This window comes from Salvelinus fontinalis, chromosome 38 (assembly GCF_029448725.1).
Source record: "Salvelinus fontinalis isolate EN_2023a chromosome 38, ASM2944872v1, whole genome shotgun sequence".
Taxonomy (NCBI): Eukaryota; Metazoa; Chordata; class Actinopteri; order Salmoniformes; family Salmonidae; genus Salvelinus; species Salvelinus fontinalis.
The window spans coordinates 19047220-19069256 of NC_074702.1; the positions used below are offsets into that span (position 1 = coordinate 19047220).

Genomic DNA, 22037 nt, shown 5'->3' on the forward strand with positions numbered 1-22037 from the left:
AAGAGGGAGGGGAGGAGGGAGGCCGTGCAGCTCAGATGGATAATGAGAGAGAATACTGCAGCTCCCTCTCAGATTCCATTCCACACGAACATATGCACACACACACACACACACACACACACACACACACACACACACACACACACACACACACACACACACACACACACACACACACACACACACACACACACACACACACACACACACACACACACACACACACACACACACACACACACACTGGCAGCATCGCGAGACCCACACACATTCTCACTCATAGCATCATCACGGCTCTGCTCTGCTGCACCACAGAGAGAGGCATGCACTCTCTCTCTCTCTCTCGCTCTCTAACACACACACATATAGACACACGTGTGCTGCAGGAGATCTGAGTGCTAGGTCGCTGAGCAGTCACCCTCTCTCTCTCTCTCTCTCTCTCTCTCTCTCTCTCTCTCTCTCTCTCTGTGCCCCTCCCTATACTGCGCACTCTCTCTCTGTTCACCTTGGCTACTGGGTGGTGTGGAGTTATTGTTGCGTCAGAACCAGAGAGATCCAGAGACAGCCATGCCGGGGGAGAGCTCTCGCAGATCTGTCCCCAAAGAAAGACATCCGGAGCTTGGAGCAGAGCAGACAGGCCTGCCTAAACCAGGTAGGACCACCTGGGAGGAGGAGGGGGGGGGGGGGGGGGGGGGGGGGGGGGGGGGGGGTGGTAGAGGGGGAAAAAGAGAGAGGGGAAGGAGGACATGGGAGAGTGTAGGTTGCAGAGGAGAGACAGGGAGGGTGAGGAGCATGTGAGACACTAGGGAGAAAATGAGATGTTAGAGTTACAGAGAGGCTGGTAGAGGAGGGATAATAGATACCTGCTATACTGCCATGTGGGAAGCAGACAGACCGACAGACCGATGGGTTAGAGAGGTAGAGCTGGGTCATGTCTGTCTGTCTGTCTGTCTGTCTATCTGTGATCCCCACTCCAGTCCTAGTTCCAGCTCCAGCACCCTAGCCTTCACCCCAGACCCCCCATCCACAACACCTACCCTACTTAACCCCACAAACATCCCCTTCCCCCTACCTGACCCCGAGCGCCAGCTCCCTATTCCCCGTTCCCCTCACTAACCCCATACCCACATCCCCTTCCCCCATTCTCTCCCCAGCCCCATCTCACTGCCCAGTGGCGGTGTGTTTTCTCAGGGCAGAGTGGAGCAGCTCATCCCTCCCTCTCTTGTACTTTACTTCCCTTCCCCCAGTCTCACCATGCAGGGACATGACACAGCACCGCACTCAGCAGCAGCATCCACACAGTAACAGCAGGGCCAGATACTGAAGGAACAGATTCAGACACAGACTAATGTAGGGTAAAGCAGAGCATTTGAAAACAAATTGTTCATGTTAGATAAGACACTGACTACTGGAACTGTGTGTGTACATGTCACTGTATGCTACTTACTGCTAACATAGCTATTGATGAGATGATGTAGTCAATATGGTTATTATGGTATTGTTGTTATGTTGCATCTGGTAGGTTTGTGTCTAGCAGACAATATATTCTATGTTAGATGCTGTACTTGACAGTAAAGTTAGAGTGTAGGAGTTGCATCTCCCAGACTGTGTATTTACCTGTGTATTATGTTTGTGTGTTCTTTGTGTTGAAGTGAAGGGGGATAAGTACACTGGGGGGATAAATGCATTTCTCAGACAGTAGAAGTACACTTTAAGGGTTAGGTTTTATCTGTGGTGTATTTGGCCACCAAATAAAACCACAAAAAATAAATATATCATGTTTATTTTGAGGGGGATTTTCATTGTTGGTCATAAAAGACTGTACCAAATACGGGGAAATCCACTCCAAGTGATTTTAATTTAAAAAATCTGTTCCCAGGTATTTCCACACATAAGAGACATGAAGTGATATAATGTATAATGTATACAAATGTAAGCAAGGTTTGAAATTATTGTTTTAATCAAACATATCTGTTTGGGCTTCTTGCAGTTAATTTGCAGTCTACAAATTATTAGTAATTATGTTCTGGCCCCCCAACCATCCGCTCAAGAAAGATTCGGCCTGCGGCTGAATGTAGTTGATGATCCCTGGGTTAGGGTATTATCTCTCTGACAGTAGAGGCAGTTGGGGTAAAAGGTACAGTAGCATAGAGGTTAGAAGTGGTGGGCCAGCAGACGAAAGGTTTCTGGTTCAAGCCCCAGGCTGGGAGACTCAAAAATGGCAATGGAACTGGATCTCTAATCTTGAGCAAGGCCACCCACAATTTCTCTCCATTTAGGGTTCTGTATAGGTTCAGTGGTGCTGTATAGGTTCCGACTGTACAGTAGAGGAACAAGTGGTATAGGTAGGGCCAGGAGTTTTGAAGCACTGTGCTTTTACCTGCATTCTCCACTAGTGTTGCTGCAGGTAGGAAATCCTAGGAAATGTTCGGTAATTGACACATGCTGTCTCCTCCGATCAATCAATGTCTGATTGTGCGTAGCACTGCAAATCTTAATTGCACCAAACCTAATATTTGTAGAAGAGTGATTCTACACCTCAATTTGCTGAAGATGATCCTTTCGAACGGAATCGAAAGTTGTATCTAAAAATAGGTCAATTTGGGCAGTTAAAGGGTAGAGTCAATGAAACCAACCTTGGAAGTATATTGTAGCAAATTCGGGAGGGTTGCCCTGACCAGGACTTGCACCCAGGTCCAGTGATTGTCAAGCCAACACCTTAATTGTTATGCCAAGAGTAACCTCTTGGTGTTGGCATAACAATTAAGGTGTTGCCTTAACAGTCGCTGTATCTGGGTTCAAGTCCCGGGCCAGGGCTACTCCCCAAATTCGCTACATTGGTGTCAGAGGTGGGATGGAGCCCGTGAGGCCATCCAAGAGGTGTGTACATGTGAGGGAAGTGTGGGGAGTCTGGGGACACACTCTCCTGAAGGAAGGGGGTAGTGAAGCGACCTTAACCAAACACCTAGTGAGCCCATCAAGAGGAACAGACCTCTTGGCGTAATAGTAAAGTTGTTGGCTTGACAGTCGCTGGACACACGTACAACCAGACATTGATTGATAGATTGGAGACAACTCGTGTCAATTACAGAACATTTCCTACCTGCAGCAACACTAGTAGACAATGCTGTGAATGCACAATGCATCAAAAAGTGCCCCAAAACTCCTGGCACTAGGTATAGGTTCTATAGTGTATATGTATAGTAAAGGGATTTCTGGTATAAGGTGCTGTAAAGGGATTTATAGTATAAGGTGCTGTACAGGTATAGTAAAGGGATTTATAGTATAAGGTGCTGTACAGGTATAGTAAAGGGATTTATGGTATAAGGTGCTGTACAGGTACAGTAAAGAGATTAGGCGTACGTCTCAGACAGCACGTATCAGCTCTGCTGGTCTGGCACTAATGCTGTGATGTAATCCAGATGGCTATTTGGAGTACGACGTCTAATCTATGTATTATTGCACTGCCACTAGTTTTTTGTAAAATACACATCCTACTAGTTTAGGTTTAATATAAATCATATCCTTACATTGTCTTGTCTGTTCCTGGAGTGTTCTGATGAAGGCCTTTCAATCCGAAACATCACTGTTTTGAAACGAGTGCATCCTGCACTGAGAACACTATCTGGTTAGATGAGAAGAGAAGGCAGCAGAATAGGATGATGGTAGGAGAGAGAGAGAGAGTGGGAAAGAGGTAGGGAGAAATGGGGAAAGGCAGAGAGCTGGAGAGAGGTATTGTGAGGCAGTAGACTCCTGGGGCTTGTCTCAAGGCCTGGGACTGTCTTGGAGTGAAGGCTGAAATAGAAGCTCGCTCTGGGGCCTGACAGGCCGTGGGAGCAGCCTCTGTGACGCAGTTCCAGCCTGCTCCAGCCTGCTCACACGCGCACACACACACACACACACACACACACACACACACACACACACACACACACACACACACACACACACACACACACACACACACACACACACACACACACACACACACACACACACACACACACACACACAAACAAAGAAACCTTAGAGCGGCACACGTCTTATTGTGTCCTTGTATGCATCTCTGTGACAAATTTGTGTGTGTGTGTGTGTGTGTGTGCGTGCGTGCGTGCGTGCACACACTGTGACATCACTCAGCATAACAATCCAGTGATAAACATCCCCACCCTGGGCCTGGGCCTGGGAAAGGTTAGAAACAGTGCAGCTAAGTGCTGACGCTATTAGCTATTAGCTAGACCACAGGCACAGAGAGAGGAAGGAAGGGAAAGGGAAGGGGGAGACAAGATAGAAAATAAGAAATAGAGAGAGGGATAAAAAAAGAGGGAGGGAAAGAGGACAAAGAGAAATGCAGCAGAAGAGGATGGGCTATCAGAGATAAACAAAGAGGGAGGGAGAGAGAGAGTCCGCATACTCCATCAGTAAGTGATATTTGGGTTCCTGGTGGAGCAAGTGTGTGTGTGTGTGTGTGTGTGTGTGTGTGTGTGTGTGTGTGTGTGTGTGTGTGTGTGTGTGTGTGTGTGTGTTTGTGTGTGTGTGTGTGTGTGTGTGTGTGTGTGTGTGTGTGTGTGTGTGTGTGTGTGTGTGTGTGTGTGTGTGTGTGCGTGTGCGTGTGCACGTTTCTGAGGTCATGTGCATGGCGATGGCCCAGTTAAGAGAAGAGAATAAAGTCCTGTTCTCTGGTCAGTGTTTGTGTCTGTGTGTGAATGCGTGCATATCCCTATGTCTGTACCAAGGTTATTATAGTTTAGTGCTTTTCTATTAGGTTTTACTTCTATTGGTTTTTCGATTTGTATTTCCAATTCAGTTTAGTTTCAGCTCATTTTCAGATCTGATTTGCTAGTTTTTATTTAGCATAAGTTGTGTATTATTTAATTTCCGTTTTTAGGGAGGTTTTAGGAAGGCTGGAGCCATTTAAAAAATATATATATATTTCACCTTTATTTAACCAGGTAGGCTAGTTGAGAACAAGTTCTCATTTACAACTGCGACCTGGCCAAGATAAAGCAAAGCAGTTTGTCACACCCTGACCTTAGAGAGCCTTTTATGTCTCTATTTGGTTTGGTCAGGGTGTGATTTGGGGTGGGCATTCTATGTTTTGTTTTCTATGATTTTGTGTTTCTATGTTTTGGCCGGGTATGGTTCTCAATCAGGGACAGCTGTCTATCGTTGTCTCTGATTGGGAACCATACTTAGGTAGCCCTTTTTCCCTCCTTTCGGGGGTGGGTAGTTAACTTTGTTTGTGGCACTAATGCCCTGTAAGCTTCACGGTTGTTTTTCGTTTGTTGCTTTGTTGGCGACATTTTGAAATAAAAAGGAAAATGTACGCCCACCACGCTGCACCTTGGTCTTCTTCCAGCAACAGCCGTGACACAGTTCAACACAAACAACAACACAGAGTTAAACATGGAATAAACAAGCATACAGTCAATAACACAATAGAAAAAAAGAAAGTCTATATACAGTGTGTGCAAATGGCGTGAGGAAGGCCATAGTAGCGAAGTAATTACAATTTAACAAATTAACACCGGGGTGATAGACGGGCAGATGGTGATGTGCAAGTAGACATACTGGTGTGCAAAAGAGCAGAAAAGTAAATAAAAACAATATGGGGATGCGGTAGGTAGATTGGGTGTGCTGTTTACAGATGGGCTATGTACAGCTGCAGCGATTGGTTAGCTGCTCAGATAGCTGATGTTTAAAGTTAGTGAGGGAAATATAAGTCTCCAATTTGAATTATTATATATATTTTTTTTATGTTATATCGGAGATGTGCCCATTGTTCACATGCAAATATGCTCTCTTATTGGCTAGAATGTTCCAGCCTGCTCCCACCTCCTCCTGCCTGCCTTCTGCCTTTTCTGACATTTATTCCCATTGTTAGAGCATTGAGTCCCGTCTCTTGTCAGTATATAGATAATCTTTGGTAAATGCATTAGTTGAAGGGTCAGGTCATAGGTTAGGTTAGGTTTAAATTATAAAGTCAATCTCAATGTGACTTGGATTTAAAAGGAATGGTGCCGAGACGGGTGCAAAAAATAAACTCTCTTGACGATTTTTACACCTGTCCAATATTTTTTTTTTACTTTAGTACTACATGCCCTAAGTTTAGAAGATAACTAAAACTGAAAAGAATTCACAATGGTTTTTATTTTATTTTAGTTAGTTTAGGAGTCAAAGATAGTTTTAGTTTTTAAAACATGTTTGTTAATTATTTTATTTCAGTTACTAAATAGTTTTTTTCATGATTAGTTTTTGTTTTTGTTTTGTTTACTATAATAACCTTGGCCTGTGCACTCACAGTACATGACAGGACTCAGGGTATTTCATGGAAATCACATAAGGAGTCTAGTGTGTTGTTTTCATTTAAATCCTGCAGAACTGTAACATCAGTAAGGAGCAGCAGAGCTGATCATAATAGAATGGAAAATACCCTCTTTGTCGACCCCTCTCTCGCTTTCTCTTTCTCTCTGACTGATCCAGACTCCCTCCTCCACTCGCACTCTTGCCCTAGTTACTCTCCTCCATTCTGTCATTTTCTCTCAAAATGATCCTTCGTTCCTGTTGAAGGTTATGGAGACGATGGCGTAGTCACTGGAGTGGAGTGTGTGTGTGTCGAGGGAAAGGCGGTAATCTAATAATGGCTCCATTTAGCTTTAGGCTAATCTGAGTGTCTGATTAGAGAGAGAGAGAGAGAGAGAGAGGTAGCGCAAGAGAGAGAGAGAGAGAGCAAAAGAGAGAAAGATGAGGAGGAGAGAGAGCAAAAGTGCAAAGAGAAAGACGAGAGCTAGCAACAATAGCCTCATTTCAAATAAGAGAAGGAGTAGCATAAGCTAGCTACCGTGTTGGCCATAATTTTACCACTAAGCACTGAGAGCAGTGTTAGCATGGTATTTTCAAGTTGTACATGAAGTAGCTAGTGAAGTTATCGAACTGTGCTAGCTGTAGTACTATCAAGCATCAAGCAACGGAAGAGGGCAACAGACACCCTGCATGTAGCGCCCCTGCAGGATCTGGGATGAATATCACACAAGACCAGCATGTTCTCCATGTTACCCATCAATCAATCTGAATTCTTCTTTATTCAATTCCTTTCCTTTTCTCTTGTCTTTTCTCTCTCTTTCTCCAACACCACATAATGTCAAAGTAGATTATGTTTTTATAAATGTTTACAAATGAATCAAAAATTAAAAGCTGAAATGTCTTGAGTCAAAAAGTATTCAACCCCTTTGTTATCGCATGCCTAAACATGTTTAGGACAAAACATTTCAAATCAAATCAAATTTGCTTAACAAGTCACATGAGTTGCATGGACTCACTTTGTGATTTTTGAAAGACTACCTCATCTCTGTACCCCACACATACAATTATCTCTAAGGTCCCTCAGTCGAGCAGTGCATTTCAAACACAGAGTCAACCTCAAAGACCAGGGAGGTTTTCCAATGCCTCACAAAGAATTGTTAGATGGGTACAGGAAAGATGAGAGGGGTAGAGGAGAGGCGAAAACCCCCTACATGCACAAGCTTACACACACTCGTGCACAGTGCGGGCTCAACTGCCCTAGCAGCAGGTACTACAGCCAGATATGCAGACTTCAGCAAACTCAGGGGTGTGTTCCATTCCCTTGGGGGTCAGGGTCACTACTGTGGAAGGAAAAGTGCCTGAGTAAAGAACTACCCTGGGCAGTGAGCCATGTAAATGGAGGGAGCACACATTTAATTCATTCAGAACTCACTACCAGTAAATGGGCTCCATTCACCCAGCCGTAGTTGATGGTTGTAAGTGACGACAGTAGGGACCATATATTTTGATATGTCGATGCCACTTGATGTGTACCCTGCTGTGAGCATGGTCTTTTCAGTCACCTGTATTCTCTGACATTTAGGTGAAATTCTAGACCCGCTAGGTATGGCTGTGTGTGTAACGGTAATGGGGGGAGAGCAAGCTTCAAAGAGAGAGCTGAAAGGACTGTTTCTATTCAACAAAGTCAAAGAGACTACAACATCCATTACAGATATTTTGTGTTTTAATTGTATCATTTTTAATACATTCAGGAGGTAAACTGAAATTCCAGTTGCCTTTTCTCCATTACAGTTACTGTTGCCACGTCATGAAGCAGCTAGTGATTCTGACCTCATGGACATAACATTACAGAAACAGTTTCTTCTTTTTCGCTACTCTTTCAGACATGACCAGACATGCCTCCACTGATTCCACCCCTAGTGACAGTGGCTCGACCCCTAGTGACAGCGGCTCTAGTCCCTCCCCCAGCACCCCTCAGAAGCTGCTCCCATCATGCACCTCTCCGTTTGGGCCACGGCTGGTTCGGGCCACACCTAGCTCCTCCGCGACCCCGCGACCCCAGCCTGAAGGGTCAGACCGTCGCCACAGTAACACGGTCCGACTTAGCGGTACGTTTGGAGGTCACGGACCCTGTGGACGCCGCAGCGGACCCGTGAAGATGGAGAGAATCAAGGTGTGTGTGTGTGTGTGTATGTTTACCAATGGTCTACTGGATGTCATAAGGTGAATGCACCAATTTGTAAGTCGCTCTGGATAAGAGCGTCTGCTAAATGACTTAAATGTAAATGTAAATGTCTTCTCTTTATGTTTTCCCAACGTTCTCATTATGTTCTCCAGGTTCTGATGGGCTCAGAGGTGGAGAGCGACTACAAGGAACCAGAGAACACGGACACACGGGTGGTGATGGGCCAGGAGGCCCTGCTCAAGACCAAGAAGACCCTGACAGGGAAGTGCCCATGCGGGCAGAGCAGCCAGGCGATACCCCTGCCTGGAGGCCCAGTCTTGGAGGTCCCTAAGCCTCCCTTAGAGCCCCAGGCCGAGGCTGGAGAAAAGGCCCAACTGGACAAAGGGCAGGAGAGAGACAATTCACCTCTGACCCCAAAGATGGAGCAAGAGCAGGAGAGAATCCCTGTCCTGCCCATTAGCCCACTCCTCACCCCTCTCCTAACCCCCCTCATCCCTGCCTCCCCTCCCCCCTCAGAGCCAGTCACAGTGGATGTTAGTGTGACGGGCAGCTTAAGCCCTTTGGAGGCAGGGCTGTCTCCCTATGGTGAAATGCCTTTTGTATGTGCCATGTATGCCATGCCCTCCCTGTCCGAGCCAGCCTATCCCCCTGCTATCCTATCCTTCACTGAGCCGGCCTATGCCGTGAACCCTCTGAGAGTGGGTGTTCCCTCGTCCCTGGATCCTGACCTGTACTACACCGCCCCCTCCACCCCCATCAAGATGGCTGCTCGCCCCTTACATCTCAAACACCGCTCTTACCCCGGCTCCCCAGCCTCTCCCCTCTCACCAAACTCCCCCTCAGACAGTGAGGACCTGTGCTCCCCCCTCACTTCCCCTTCTGGCTCCTACGTCACGGCGGAGGGGGGCAGCTGGACCTCTTCCACCTCCCCCTGCACCTCCCCCAACCTTCTCCTGGCAGAGGAGGTCCAGGAGGCACCTGCATGCTTTGTCAGCTCGCTGTCTGAAATCGGAGACGAAGTGGGGGAGGATAGGGGAGCAGTAGGGGAGAGGGCAGAGGAGAAGGGAGGAGGAGCAGCAGAGTGGCGGTTCTGCCTCTATAAGGGTCTAGCAGAGACTGTGATCCTGGAGGAGGAGGAGGTGCTGAGAGGGGAGGTAAGGGAGAGGAGGAGTGAGGAAGCGACAGTCTCAAGGGGTAGCTGTCGCCCTCGCTGGGTGACAGAGGACACTTCCCCATTGAGGAGCAGCAGCGGCAGAAGCACCGACTCCCAGGAAGATGGAGGGGAGTCGGAGGGCTCGCTCTGCCCAGCAGAGGATGCTCTGGCTGGGGGACAGCAGTACTCAAGTCCCTTGCTGCAAAGAGGCCTGGAGCTGGAGCTGCAGGCCTGTGTGTCTGAGGAGCTTTACCCTCCCATTACCAACCCAGATGATGATGGAGCAGACTCCCCACGGCTGACCTCCATCTCCTTCCCCTTTGCCCCAGACATGGGGAACCTAAGCCCTCACACCTCCAGCGTCAACCCTGCCTCCTCCAACCTTACCATGGACACCTGCTCTCCAGATGTGTCAGACGGGGATAACTCCAGCCCTTACGGAGAGATGGGTACCTTCCTGCTGTTTCCAGGCTCCTACAGTGATGATGGAGAGATGGAGGAGGAGGAGGAAGAGGGGAGTATGATCCCAGCTTCTCTGCTTAACTTCCCCCTCCACACCAGTCTCCTCTTCCAGGCAGACTCCATGGAGATCACTCTCTTCCCCACAGAGGAGGGGAATGAGGGAGGAGAGGGAAACGACAGGAACGAAGGGAACGATGTGGATGCGTACGCGGCCGGAGAGGAGGAGGGGGACGTGGAGGATGATGATGAAGATGATGAGGAAGAAGTGGAAGCTAAGGTAGAGATAGAGGAGGCTAAAGTAGAAATAGTGAAAGAGGAAGAGGTGGATGAAGAAGAGGGTGAGGACGTTGAGGATGAGGAAGAGGAGGAGGAGGGTGAGGGTAAGGCTGTAAATGACCCAGCTGAAGAGGACAACTCGGCCTCCTTCCTTCATTCACTGTCAGAAACTTCCATCAACGAAGGGCTGGATGAGTCCTTCTGTTTCCATGACGACACGGACGACTCACTAGACTCCGCCTCTTATAATGGCGAAGAGGATGAGCGGCTGTACAGCACAGAGAGACATGCTGAACCACCCACAGGACCACCCACAGGACCACCCACAGGATCACCCACAGAACCACACCAAGCCAAACCTCAGCCTGAAACCAGACCAGAGGCCCACAGCACTGAACTGTCCCAGTCCCAGAGCAGACCTAGCCTAATCAATCCCCCAGGTGACAAAGAGCCCCGGCCTGAGGATCCTCCAGGACCCAGACCACCACAACCTGCACTTGCACCTGCCCAACCTGCGGAATCAGCCCACCCCGAGTCCTCCAACAGCAGTAGTGGGAGTGAAATGGAGATCTCCTCAGAGTCCTCTGACCCTCCTGTCCCCGCTCCTTCTCAGGAGAGCCCTTATGTCTCTACCCTTACCCCTAAACTTTCTACAACCCCTTACCCTGCCTTCACTAGCCCAAAGACTACTCCTGCTACCGTGTCAACCCCTAAAACCAAGCCTGCATCTCTCTCTAACCCCAACACTAACCGTGCTCCTGCCCCTAATGCTAAATCTGCTACCGTCTGTACCACTAACACCAACCCTGCTACAGCCTCAACCCCACAAAATAACTCTGCTACTTCCTCCACCTCCAAAACTAACCCTGCTACCGTATGTACACCTGAAATGAACCCTGCTACGGTCTCTACCCCTAACACTAACAGTTCTCCTGCCCCTAACGCTAAATCTGCTACGGCCTGTACCACTAACACTAACCCTGCTACAGCCTCAACCCCCAAAACTACCCCAGGTACACGCTCTACCCCAAACCCTGCTGCTACTCCTAACACTAACCCTGCTGCTACTCCAAACACTAACCCTGCTGCTACTCCTAACATTAACCCTGCTGTTACTCCTAACACTAAGCCTGCTGCTACTCCTAACACTAACCCTGCTGCTACTCCTAACGCTAACCCTGCTGCTACTCCTAACACTAACCCTGCTGCTACTCCAAACACTAACCCTGCTGCTACTCCTAACACTAACCCTGCTGTTACTCCTAACACTAAGCCTGCTGCTACTCCTAACACTAACCCTGCTGCTACTCCTAACACTAACCCTGCTGCTACAATCGCGGAGACAGCGTCCCACAGCAATCCTGTCACCCTGGCAACCCAGCCATCCCATAACATCCATGTGACCCTGGCAACAGGAGCAGGGCGAGTCAAAGCAGATGCAGAGGAAGTACAGGCTGGTACGGTGAGAGAGGAGGACAAAAGGAGCAGTGCAAAGAGAGAGAAAGACAAACAGAGAGGTGGGGAGAGAGAGAAAGACAAACAGAGAGGTGGGGAGAGAGGGAAGGACAAACAGAGCGGTGGAGAGAGAGGGAAGGACAAACAGAGCAGTGGGGAGAGAGGGAAGGACAAACAGAGCAGTGGGGAGAGAGAGAAAGACAAACAGAGCGGTTGGGAGAGAGGAAAGGACAAACAGAGCGGTGGGGAGAGAGGGAAGGACAAACAGAGCAGTGGAGATAGAAGGAAGGACAAACAGAGCGGTTGGGAGAGAGGGAATGACAAACAGATCGGTGCGGCGAGAGAGAATAATGAACAGAGCACAGAGACTTCAGACGAGGACCACACAGAGCAGACAGACAGAGACTCGTTCAAACTACTCATTAAGCCACGCCCCTCTAAGTCAGACACACCCCGGCCTAAACAGAAGACCTCTGAGCCCCGTAAGCCGCTCCCACGTGTGTTTGGGGTGGCAGCAGCTTCAGTCCGGTCCAAACCGCTTCTGGTGTCAGTGCTGGAACTGGACAAGAAGAAAGAGAACAGCAGCGCTGAAGGTGTGGACTCCCATCAGGTCCTTGAAGGGACCACTGCCACCAACGACCTGAACAAGGGGGTCCCTCTGCTCTCGTACCCAAAAGAGCCTAACCCCAGCAACATCCCTGTCTCCTCCTGCCCTGAGAGCTCACCTGACCTGGCTGACAACCTGTCCCTGACCCCTGACATCTGCACATGTGACCCCGCCCAGGAGAACCTGAGGGAGAACTCCCTGAGCACTGAGGACGGGGGCCCTGGGGCCCTGGGCTCCCCTCACACACCCCTGGCTGTCTCTCCCAAGAGGGAGAACTCAGAGACAGATGCAGGGGGGAGGAGAGGGGATGGGGGCTGGAGGGCTGATAGGAGGGGGTTAGGAGCAGGGGCCGGGGCCTGGGGCCGGGGCCTCTCTGGGGCAGGGGCCGGGGCCTCTCTGGGGCAGGGCTGTGGGTTGAAGGCACAGAGCCTATTACTGTATGAGGTGGAGGGACATACGATTGGACAGACAATTGGACAGAAGATTGGACAGACACTCTCCGGGCTGTCCAATGTCGGCACAGACGAGGATGAGGTGGGTGATATAATGGGGGACGAAGAAGACAACAACAGCCTGTGTGGTCGGCCAGACAAGATGGCAGATGTCGAGCTTGTGGGAGAGGGAGTGCCAGAGTCCAACCTGTCCAGCTGGAGGTCCATCGAGGAGATATCAGAGGCAGGGGGAGGAGAGGACGGAAGCTCCCAATTCCCAGAGGATGATGTCAGCAACCTGCAGAGTCACCCGGAAAACAAGGAGGAGCAGGAAAACAACAACATTGACTCAGTGTTCCTATCCTCTGGAATGCCAACCTGTGTGACTCTGAATGCCCTGTCAGAGGAGGTGAGACACCAGAGCCAGAGTGTGAGTCTGAGGGCGTCTCTCTCAAACATACCACTCACAGAGGTGAGATCACAGGCTACTGCAGCCTCTGATAGGCCTACAACATCAACTGACAGCTCAACACACCAATCAGACATAAGACAGCCTTCCTTGTCCATGGAAAGCCCTGGGCGTGTCTCACCACCAGAAGGTAAACCACAGACTGTCCCAGACCAGAGCCCTGGTTCAGTAGAGGCAGCCATTTCCAGACCCAACAGTAACACAGATATTAACCCAGCAGTCAAACAGGCAGACCCTGCTCTGTCTCTGCTGGGTGGGGCATTTGGATCCTTCAGCCATAAAATCAGACCAAGCAACTCCAAGTCAGGCAGACTGTCCCAAGAAACTTCCCGATCACTGAGGAAAGACAGAGTAGAGAATGTCCAAGTCTCCCAAGAAATTTCCCCATCAGTGGGCAAAGTCACAGTAGAGAAGGTCCAAGTTTTCCAAGAATTTTTCCTATCAGTGGGCAAAGACACAGTAGAGAAGGTCCAAGTTTCCAAAGAATTTCCCCCATCAGTGAGCAAAGACACAGTAGAGAAGGTCCAAGTCTCCCAAGAATCTTCCTTATCAGTGGGCAATGACACAGTAGAGAAAGTCCAAGTTTCCCAAAATGTTTTCCTATCAGTGGGCAAAGACACAGTAGAGAAGGTCCAAGTTTTTCACGAAACTTCCCCATCAATGAGCAAAGACACAGAAGAGAAATTCCAAGTTCCCCAAGAAATTTACCCATCAACAAGCAAAGACATAGTAGAGCATGTCCAAGTCTTCCAAGAAACTTCCCTATCAGTGGGCAAAGACACGGTAGAGAAGGTCCAAGTTTCACAAGAAACTTCCCCACCCGTGGGCAAAGACACAGTAGAGAAGGTCGAAGTATTCCAAGAATCGTCCCTATCAGTGGGCAAAGACCCAGTAGAGAAGATCCAAGTTTCCCAAGAAACTTCCCCATCAGTGAGCAAAGACACAGTAGAGAAAGTCCAAGTCTCCCAAGAAACGTCCCCATCAGTGGGCAAAGACACAGTAGAGAAGGTCCAAGTTTCTCAAGAAACTTCCCCATCAGTGAGCAAAGACACAGTAGAGAAGGTCCAAGTCTCCGAAGAATCGCCCCTATCAGTGGGCAAAGACACAGTAGAGAAAGTCCAAGTTTCCCAAGAAACTTCCCCATCAGTGAGCAAAGAAACAGTCGAGAAGGTCCAAGTTTTTCAAGAAACTTCCCTATCAATGAGCAAAGACACAGTAGAGAAGGTCCAAGTTTCCCAAGAAACTTCCCCATCAATGAGCAAAGACACAGTAGAGAAGGTCCAAGTTTCCCAAGAGACTTCCCCATCAGTGAGCAAAGACACAGTAGATAAGGTTCAAGTATTCCACGAAACTTCCCCATCAGTGAGCAAAGACACAGTAGAGAAGGTCCAAGTTTCCAAAGAATCTTCCCTGTCAGTGGGCAAAGACACAGTAGAGAAAGTCCAAGTTTCCCAAGAAACTTCCCCATCAGTGGGCAAATACACAGTAGAGAAGGTTCAAGTTTCCCAGGAAATTTCCCCATCATTGGGCAAAGACACAGTAGAGAAGGTCCAAGTGTCCCAAGAAACTTCCCCATCAGTGGGCAAAGACACCGTAGATGAGTTCCAAGTTTCCCAAGAAACTTCCCCATCAGTGAGAAACGATACAGTAGAGAAGGTACAAGTGTCCCAAGAAACTTCCCCATCAGTGAGCAAAGACACAGTAGAGAAGGTCCAAGTTTTTCACGAAACTTCCGCATCAATGAGCAAAGACACAGAAGAAAAAGTCCAAGTTTCCCAAGAATTTTCCCCATCAGTAAGCAAAGACACAGTAGAGAAGGTGCAGGTTTTCCAAGAATCCTCCCTATCAGTGAGCAAAGACAGGGTACAAAGTGTGAAAAAACTCTGTTCCCAGCCTCAGCCAGAGGAGACAGAGCCACAGACGGTGAGCCAAAAAGAGGGTGGTGGCTGTCAGAAGACTGACAGGCACATTGACCAACCAAAGACGAGTGGGGCCTTAGAAGGACAGGAGAGCAGTGTTTGTATCTCAGGGGAAAGATATGTGGAGGAGAGAGCAGAGGAGAGATTCTCTCCAACAGAGAGTGTTCCAGAACCTGCACAGCGTCAGACACCCGAGGGAGAGCTGAGCACAGAGAAAGCCATCACTCCTCCTCAGCCAGGGAGGAGAGGGAAGCAGAGCAGAGACAGACCCAGTCAGCTGCGCAGACAATCTCCGTCAGGCTCTGGGTCTACTGATCACCCACAGGAACCAGCTCTCACTGCCAAGACCCTAGAAGACATCTCCCCACCAGGGAAGCAAAAGAATAAAAACATGAGGGGACAAAAATCTTCTGCAGATACCAGACAGAGGACACCTGTGAAGGGCAAACCTGAGGCAGAGTCCAAGAGGAGAGGGGAAAACAGAAACGCCTCCAGATCCCCGACTCCCCCTAGTCCTACCAACCTCTGCCCTATCGCTCCCGCTCTCCTAGTCAACCAGGAAGTGAACATGGAAGTGCACCAGGAAATGCTTGACAACAGGCCGCTGCCTGGCTGCCAGACAGAAAGCAGGAAGGACATCAACGATAACAATGTGGGGAGTGGCCAAGCCTCCTCTACAGAACACAATATATCTTCTTCTCCTCCACCTCTTCCCTCCTCCTCTCCTCCCCCTCTCTCCCTCTCTCCTCTCTCTTCCTCTCCTCCCCCCAGTACCTTTACTGTGCCGCCAGATGAGGACCTCCCCACCCCCATACAGGAGTCCCAGCCTCTCCTCACCACAGTCCAGCCTGTCACCCCACTCCTAGACACCCAGGCTCAATCAACTAATCTTCAGGCAGCCTCCGCAACCCTTTCTACTACCCCTACCGCTCTTCCTAAGCATCCCCCTATACCCACTGAAAGTGTCCGTATGTCCCCTACCCCCTACTCATTCTCATCTCCACCCACGTCAGCCTTGCCCTCGACCCCCAGTCTTACCCAGCCCACCCAGGAGTCTCTGCCACGGCTGGAGGCTCCAACCACAGTGCCTGTCCTAGACATCCGCTGCCAGGCCCAGCCCCAGCCAAACCTCCTCACTGTGCCCAACAGACAGATCAAGCCAGTTCAGTCACAAAGCCCACAGGACAGAGGTGAGTTACACTCAGGAGAGATATGGGTGTGGGGTGATTTGATTTTCTCTTTTTAGTAATCAAGAATCAGTGAATCATGAATCAGTCCAACCAGTGTGAACTTTTGTTGCAGATGGGATGGACACAGACAGTGATGACGATGACACTGTTGTTCCTCTACGACGTCACATGACTCAGCCCAGCGGGATTGTGGGAAACGCTTCTCATAAAGAGTCTGGCTCCTCCAATCAACGAGAGATACTGCTTCACTGCTCCCACCAACCAACTGAGAGACAGATAGACTGTCCAATCAGCCACAAGGATTCACAGGAGCTGGAACTGTCCTTCAAATACAACTGTACGTACTCTGCAAACCCATATCTCTCTCTCTCTGTCTGTTTCTCTCTGTTTCCTTGAGAAAGCGATTCTGAGAAGTGACTCCACCTATGACCTTCCTCACACACACAGATGGCTCTGAATATGTCTAGTGGTCCTGCTATGGTCCTGATGAAGGACATACTTCAGATTCTAGGATGGCTTCTCAATAATACCCCGTCGACCACAGAACACTGCTGCAGCTACTGAATAATGGAGGAGAAATACTCAGAGAGAGGATCATTTTATCCAGGAGGAATATTGTTATTGCACATCTTTCAATAGAGGTTATTTTAGGGCAACCGTCAGTCAACCTGAAACCACTGGGTCAATCTAGCTAGAACTGACCACCCGGTAGATGATACTTACATAGAATCATGGATGGGGATTTATGTGTACTGTATGAGTGGTAGCACTGCAGCATAATGAACAATGCTACATGCATTGAAACACAGTAGTACAGAATGTAATTGTGCGTCATAACATGCATGTTCCATAGCATAGAGATGAAATGCCATTACTATTTAATGAGGTGATTTATTTCTCCTCTAAGATCGGTGATTAGGTTTAGAGGTTGACCGATTATGATTTTTCAACGCCGATACCAATACCGATTATTGGAGGGCCAAAAAAGCCGATACCGATTAATCGGACGATTTTTATTTATTTATTTGTAATAATGACAATTACAACAATACTGAATGAACACTTATTTTAACTTAATATAATACATCAATAAAATCAATTTGTGTAACGGCTGTCTTCGGGTGAAAGAGAGGAGGACCAAAATGCAGCGTGATGACAATCCATATTTAATGGGAAATACTTAAACAACGAACAAAAACAACAAACTGACAGAAGGAACCGAAAACGCTACAGTCCTGAACATGGGAACACAGAACAGATGAACACACGAACAGGAACAATCACCCACAAACAAACAGTGAAAACAGGCTACCTTAATATGGTTCCCAACCAGAGACAATGAAAAACACCTGCCTCTGATTGAGAACCCTATTAGGCCAAACAACAAACACAACATAGAAACACAAAACATAGAATGCCTACCCAGCTCACGTCCTGACCAACTAAACAAAGACTAAACAAAGGAAATAAGGTCAGGAACGTGACAATTTGGCCTCAAATAAATAATGAAACATGTTCAATTTGGTTAAAATAACACAAAAACAAAGTGTTGGAGAAAAAAGTAAAAGTGCAATATGTACCATGTAAGAAAGCTAACGTTTAAGTTCCTTGCTCAGAACATGAGAACATATGAAAGTTGGTGGTTCCTTTTAACATGAGTCTTCAATATTCCCAGGTAGGAAGTTTTAGATTGTAGTTATTATAGGAATTATAGGACTATTTCTCTCGATAAGATTTGTATTTCATATACCTTTGACTATTGGATGTTCTTATAGGCACTTTAGTATTGCCAGTGTAACAGTATAGCTTCCATCCCTCTCCTCGCCGCTACCCGGGCTCGTACCAGGAACACATCGACAACAGCCACCCTCGAAGCAGCGTTACCCATGCAGAGCAAGGGGAACAACTACTCCAAGTCTCAGAGCGAGTGATGTTTGAAACGCTAATTAGCCCGCACCCCGCTAACTAGTTTGCCATTTCACATCGGTTTCACCAGCCTAATCTCGGGAGTTGATAGGATTGAATTCATAAACAGCAGAGCTGCTGGCAAAACGCACGAAAGTGCTGTTTGAATGAATGCTTACGAGCCTGCTGGTGCCCACCATCACTCAGTCAGACTGCTCTATCAAATCATAGACTTAATTATAACATAATAACACACAGAAATACGAGCCTTAGGTCATTAATATGGTCGAATCCGGAAACTATCATCTCGAAAACAAAACATTTATTCTTTCAGTGAAATACGGAACCGTTCCGTATTTTATCTAGGGTGGCATCCATCAGTCTAAATATTCTTGTTACATTGCACAACCTTCAATGTTATGTCATAATTCTGTACAATTCTGGCAAATTAGTTCTCAATGAGCCAGGCGCCCCAAACTGTTGCATATACCCTAACTCTGCGTGCAATGAACGCAAGAGAAGTGACACAATTTCACCTGGTTAATATTGCCTGCTAACCTGGATTTCTTTTAGCTAAATATGCAGGTTTAAAAATATATACTTCTGTGTATGGATTTTAAGAAAGGCATTGATGTTTATGGTTAGGTACACGTTGGAGCAACGACAGTTCTTTTTCGCAAATGCGCACTGCATCGATTATATGCAACCCAGGACACGCTAGATAAACTAGTAATATCATCAACCATGTGTAGTTATAACTAGTGATTATGATTGATTGAATGATTGTTTTTTATAAGATAAGTTTAATGCTAGCTAGCAACTTACCTTGGCTTCTTACTGCATTCGCGTAACAGGCGGGCTCCTCGCGAGGCAGGTGGTTAGAGCGTTGGACTAGTTAACCGTAAGGTTGCAAGATTGAATCCCTGAGCTGACAAGATCTGTCATTCTGCCCCTGAACAAGGCAGTTAACCCACCGTTCCTAGGCAGTCATTGAAAATAAGAATGTGTTCTTAACTGACTTGCCTAGTTAAATAAAGGTGTAAAAAAAAAGTGTTTATTTTTTACTATTTTTAAATCGGCAAAATCGCCGTCCAAAATTACAGATTTCCGATTGTTATGAAAACTTGAAATCGGCCCTAATTAATCGGCCATTCCGATTAATCGATCGACCTCTAATTAGGTTAGCCATAGAGCTTTATGATGGACTGTCCCATTACCAGAGTGCTAACGAGCTACACCATATCCTCATCATCTATATGTCAGTCATTAGTTACCATAGCAATGAGGATGTGATGCAGTCCTCTGAGAGTAACAGTGTGTGTGTTCCACAGTGGGCTCCTGCAATGAGTCGGAGAGTGAGGGATCAGTGCCAGAGTTGGAAGAACCAGAGGTGGTGCCACTGAGATCCTCAGAACCCCAGGTGAATCTACCGTGTGTGTGCAGAGAACACTCGAGAAGTCCCCTCACCTCCAAGGGTGGAAACCTTGCTTTCACTGTGTGTTATGTAATAACATATTGATGTCATTACCTTTAGGTAGAGGCGTAAGAAGGATGCGTGTTGTGGGGCCTGTATTTTCTGAATGGGTTGCAGCTTCAGAGATCTTTTCCATATTATCAGTCTGGATATGAGTAAACTACTGTAGAATGTTCTCAGGTTTGATGTGTTGAATTGATTTGGTTGTCCTCTTTCTCTCTCTCAGCCCATCTCTCCTGCTGATGAGGGGATTAACAGACCTAAGCAGAGCCGCAGTGAGAAGAAGGCCCGCAAGGCGAGATGTGAACACAGCTGCTCCATCGGGCAGACTCAGCTAATCAAACACAGAGCAAATGTGTGTGTATTCTGTGTGTTTGGCCACGTCATGGTGTAACAAGTGTGTGTGTGTGTTTAGGCCATGGGTAAGCTGGGCTTGCGGCCGGTCCACGGTGTGACCAGGATCACTATAAGGAAGTCGAAGAGCATCTTGTTTGTCATCAGCAGACCTGACGTCTTCAAGAGCCCCGCGTCGGACATCTACATCGTGTTTGGAGAGGCCAAGGTGACATCCTAACCTTCTCTCACTCTCTCTCTCGCCCTCTCTAACCCCTATCTCTTTATCCCCCTCTCTCTCTTTTCTCTCATCTACATTGTGTTCAGAGGCCAAGGTGACCTCTCTCTTCCTATTTCCTTCCTAGATAGAGGACCTGTCTCAACAGGTGCACAAGGCAGCGGCAGAGAAGTTTAAGGTCCCGGTGGAGGCCTCCCCACTGGTGCCCCCTGCACCACCCAGCCTCACCATCAAGGAGGAGAGCGAGGAGGAGGAGGTATGGAAATGCATGCTCACTCATTATGTCAAGGAAAAACACCAATCTTTACGCTTTTCTTACTCTTTCATGTACGGTAGTTCTTTTAGATCTTAATATGAAACAATTCTGTCTAGTGTTGTTACATTTCAGTCCTCTCTACTGCAGTGGTGGAAAAAGTACCCAACTGTCATACTTGAGTAAAAATAAAGATACCTTAATAGAAAATGACTCAAGTAAAAGTGAGTCACACAGGAAAATCCTGTATTTGGTTTTTAAATATAGTAAAGTAAATGTAATTGCTCAAATATACTTAAGTATAAATCCTTTCAAATTAGTTATATTAAGCATACCACACGGCATGCTTGCCCGGGGCACCCTCCAACACATAATTTACAAACAAAGCACGTGTTTAGTGAGTGCCCCTGATCAGAGGCAGTAGGGATGACCGTGATGTTTTCTTGATAAGAATGTGAATTAGACCATTTTCCTGTCCCGCTAAGCATTCAAAATGTAACGAGTACTTTTGGGTCTCAAGGAAAATGTATGGAGTAAAAAGTACATCATTTTCTTTAGGAATGTAGTGAAGTAAAAGTTGTCAAAAATATAAATAGTTCAAGTCACGTACAGATACCCCAAAAAACAACTTAAGTAGTATTTTCAAGTATTGTTACTTAGGTACTTTACTGTAGTTAGCCTGATGGCATTTTTTTTATTTTCCCTTTATTTTACTAGGCAAGTCAGTTGAGAACACATTATTTCCAATGACGGCCTAAAAACAGCAGGTTAACTGCCTTGTTCAGGGGCAGAACGACAGACTTGTCAGCTCGGGGATTCGATCTTGCAACCTTCCGGTTACTAGTCCAAAGCTCTAACCACTAGGCTACTTGTCGCCCCAATGCTACAGTTATGAACTGTAGCCTTTTTTTTCATGTTCAGAAGTGTTCCATAGTGCAACTGACTTTGACCTCTGTCTGCCAGGTGGACGAGGGAGGTTTGGAGCAGAGGGATATAGAGCTGGTGATGGCCCAGGCTAACGTGTCCCGTTCTAAAGCTGTCCGCGCCCTCAGACACAACACCAACGACATCGTTAATGCTATCATGGTAAGGATTTATGAACGAAGGAATCTATTGTAACACACTGTCCACGTTGGGCCTACATTTGCTGTTATGACCTACTGATTGCAACAGTCCTTTTTCAACAGGTCTTGAAAAAAAGCTTAACAATATATGTTCTTCACACATCCAACCCCAAGTAATTCTCTCCCTTTCTTCTCTCCCACAGGAGCTGACCATGTGAAAGGATGGACCCCCCCCCCAAGCATAAACGCCACAGTCACATCTGTATCGCTGCTATGTTGCATTCTCCTTACCTGCTAATAAACAGTCTGTTATAACCACA

At 47.5% G+C, this 22037-nt stretch overlaps 1 protein-coding gene across 1 annotated transcript; it reads left to right on the forward strand.

The window, feature by feature from the left end:
• Window positions 1–230: 230 nt before the first annotated feature.
• Window positions 231–22037, forward strand: LOC129837875 (mucin-17-like). The gene is made up of 10 exons (XM_055904368.1): window positions 231–652; window positions 8187–8476; window positions 8641–16450; window positions 16563–16787; window positions 19687–19775; window positions 20056–20124; window positions 20245–20391; window positions 20528–20656; window positions 21617–21739; window positions 21921–22037. The coding sequence occupies exons 1-10, from the start codon at window positions 568–570 to the stop codon at window positions 21933–21935; spliced, it is 8982 nt and encodes a 2993-aa protein (XP_055760343.1). The 5' UTR covers window positions 231–567; the 3' UTR covers window positions 21936–22037.